Source organism: Helobdella robusta (assembly GCF_000326865.2).
Source record: "Helobdella robusta unplaced genomic scaffold HELROscaffold_1625, whole genome shotgun sequence".
Taxonomy (NCBI): Eukaryota; Metazoa; Annelida; class Clitellata; order Rhynchobdellida; family Glossiphoniidae; genus Helobdella; species Helobdella robusta.
In genome coordinates, this window is record NW_008703909.1 from 1 (window position 1) to 3,340 (window position 3,340).

Genomic DNA, 3,340 nt, shown 5'->3' on the forward strand with positions numbered 1-3,340 from the left:
TGAAAATTTTGTGAGCATTTGAATACTTTCAGTGGGAAGTGAAGATTTCATAGAATATTTAATTTGCATCTTTTTCTTCATTTTTATTTTATTTTTATTTTATTTTTTAATTTCATATTAATTCAAACAGTATATTTAAATCTAAAATTTTAAATATAAAATTGAGTTTGGTTGTAACTTATAAATATTTTAATAAATAACTATTCAGTTTTAAAGTTTGGCGTCGCAGGTAACAATTTGAATTCTTGCTAGCTATAAGAATTTCTTTTAAAATTTATTTCTCAAAAAAAAGTAAATAAAGAGTCCTTGATCTTTGGAATAATTCCACATTTTCTGAAAACTCTTTAACTTTGTTTTTCATCGGTGCAATGTTTGCAATAATTTCCAAGCCTCCGATTCAGCACAGACCTCCCAAAACATCCTATCTGTGTAAAACAGTTTGCCATAACAACAAAAACAACAGCAACAACATCCTCGTCAACAATAGCAGCAGCAACAACTTCAGCATCGTCAACAACAACAACAACAAGATCAGCAACATTTTTGACGACAATGAAAATTTTTTTAGCCTTACCAACAGAGGCAACCGATGTTTTCCTACCTCGTTTGAACAACTGAACAATAACATGAAAAACTGCATTTGTGAAAAAAAATACACCGAAGAACTAAAAAATTCACAAATGACTGCAAGTTATGAAAGTAGCGCTGGAAAATTAAAAAAAGATGTTGAAAACAAAAATTTTAAATCCAATGGCATTCAGGTGAACGATCATAATAACCAACACAGTCACATCAACTACAAATGTAAGTCGTACTCTCCAAACAATTTTTTAAAATTTCCAACAACAAAAACAAGCAACGTTAATGCAAATAAGAATAAAATTTCTAATGTGAGCACTGCGGAAAACGTTAATAGAATTGATGACACCATTCAAACTGAAGCTTCAAATTTTAGCGGTACATCCGATGGAAACACTTACCACAAGACAAGCGCGAACACACTGTATGTTGTTGACACCGACACCAACTCATCCCTCCCGCCAATGATTCCATCATATGCAAGTTTAAAAAAGAAAAAAACAAATAATTTTCTTTTTCATGCATTTGCTGTTTTCAATAACAAATATCAAAATAAAAGCAAAAACGCAACTAATGAAAACAAGCATGACTTTAATCAGAACGACGACGACCATCCAAGAAACAAACTGCCAAACAATGCTTCTCCAACAGTCAAAAAAACTGTCACAATTGCCAAAACATGTTCTAGTAACAGTCTACCAGCCTTAAACCAAAACATTATCAACAATGACAACAGCAATAACAACGGTAGTGATAATAATATTAATAACACAAATACGAGTGATTGCTTACTCGGTGTATTTTCAACCATCATGCCTCAGCACAACTCTCTCATGATTCGTGATGCTGTCGAAAGAAGTAGTGACTCATCAATCAACGAGAAACAAACATCAGCAACTGTTGCTAAGCAAAATAAATTATCAAAATCTAAACTTTTATTTAAAAACATTCATAGAAGATTATCACTACCAAATAATAAAACCGAACAACAAATAGTAGGACAACAATCTTCTCAACAACAATCGCATCAGATTCAGCAAAGAGAATTACAAAATAATGGAGATCAAGTAAACTGGCAATATTTTTCACCCGCAAAACCAAACCAAAATAATAAGCCACATTATGAAAGTTCTTCTAAAATTAAACAAAGACAACCATCACCTCATCAACAAATGCAACACTTGCATCATCATTTAAATCTTTCAGCACGAAATTCCATTGTGCAGAATAAAAATAAACAATTATCATACCCATCTCAACAACAACCATCACATCCATCCCAACAACAGCTACATTCATCATTACTTTTTTTTCCACAAGAAGAAGACTCGAAGCGTCGCCAACAAACCATACAGACGCGTGATAAAGAAGAGGAACCGCCACTACAAAAGCAAAACATTCAAGAACCACGTCGTATGCGTGCTAAAAGTGCAAATTCTCCCATTGGCCAGCAGAGCCTTATGAGACTAGCTCGCAGTTATAATGTTGGCAACAATACTTACAGCGATGACAACAAGATCAATGAAGAAGTTGTAACGTTCAACTCCGTTGTAAACGCCATCGACAACAAAAGAACATTTGGTGTTGAGCCATTCCAGATAAACAGCCATAATTTAACCAAGAACAATTTCTATAGCAAAAATGGAGTCTGTTGTAGCAACTCCAGTGAAAGAAGCATTTACAATCAAACCAACGACATAAACAACAAAATGAAGAACAGAAACACCAAAATATCTCCAGTTATTCATGCTAAAAGTAACGCTTTGTTCAAAAATAATTCGCTTCAAACAAACAGTTTTCCAGATAAGGTGATGCAAGACAACGAATTCGGTCAACATAATCATGCAAACGATCAAATTGCTTATCTAAGCAACGAAATCGGCAACAAAAAAAATAAAAACTGCAACAATGTTTTAAACTACGACCAGGTTTACAGTGGCAACTCAATTAACAACAAAAAGATTAGTAACTATGTGGAACAGTCGAAGGAAAACATTTACGAAGAAATAGATACGTGTTTCACAAAACAAAATATGGTCGGTAAGCCTTTGTGCACTTAGATTTTGTATTGATAGCTGTTTTTATTATTTTGAATATTGCTGAATAACATTTCTTGCAAAAGCACATGTTAATTGATGTAATTATATCAATAATACATGGGCACTCTCCTGAGCACACCAAATTAATATTAGTGAGTCAGGTGGTTGTTATTTTATTTACCTGTGTGTTTCATATTAGACATGGGCTTTACCGACGCGATGAACCAAAAATCCCGAACTCCTCACTGGTGTCATTTCTTACTCTTACCGATCTTGACTTGGACAATTAAATGTTTTAGTACCCGTCCCAAACATCTGTCGGTACATATTTAAATTCACCACGCTCCGACAAATGTCAAACAGTTTATCAACATCTAGCTAAACTTTGTTGATTTCTTAATCTACGATTATTTCTAGGTATAAAAATTTGCTAGCAACAATAATAAAGAATATATATATATATCATATAATTATTATAATTATATCATATAATATTTGGAATGGATGGAACGATATATATCGGTACTACATTTTCCAATTCTCGTTTTTGATGAACATAGAAGATATAAAAAGCGTCATCAGAAAGTTCAATAGGCGCTAATAATATTATATTACAAATCATAATCTTTGTTTGATTCACAAAATATTTCAATTTTTAACTTCTGCTTAAATTGATACTGAGGTAATTTTAAATTAAACCTTTCAACTTTAAACCAATGAAG

The 3,340-nt window shown here is 32.5% G+C and overlaps 1 protein-coding gene across 1 annotated transcript; it reads left to right on the plus strand.

The window, feature by feature from the left end:
- Positions 1-368: 368 nt before the first annotated feature.
- On the plus strand, positions 369-3,010 carry HELRODRAFT_184643 (hypothetical protein; the record flags this gene model as incomplete). The annotated part of the gene is made up of 2 exons (XM_009015803.1): positions 369-2,619; positions 2,982-3,010. The coding sequence occupies 2 exons, from the start codon at positions 369-371 to the stop codon at positions 3,008-3,010; spliced, it is 2,280 nt and encodes a 759-aa protein (XP_009014051.1).
- Between the last annotated feature and the right edge of the window lie 330 nt (positions 3,011-3,340).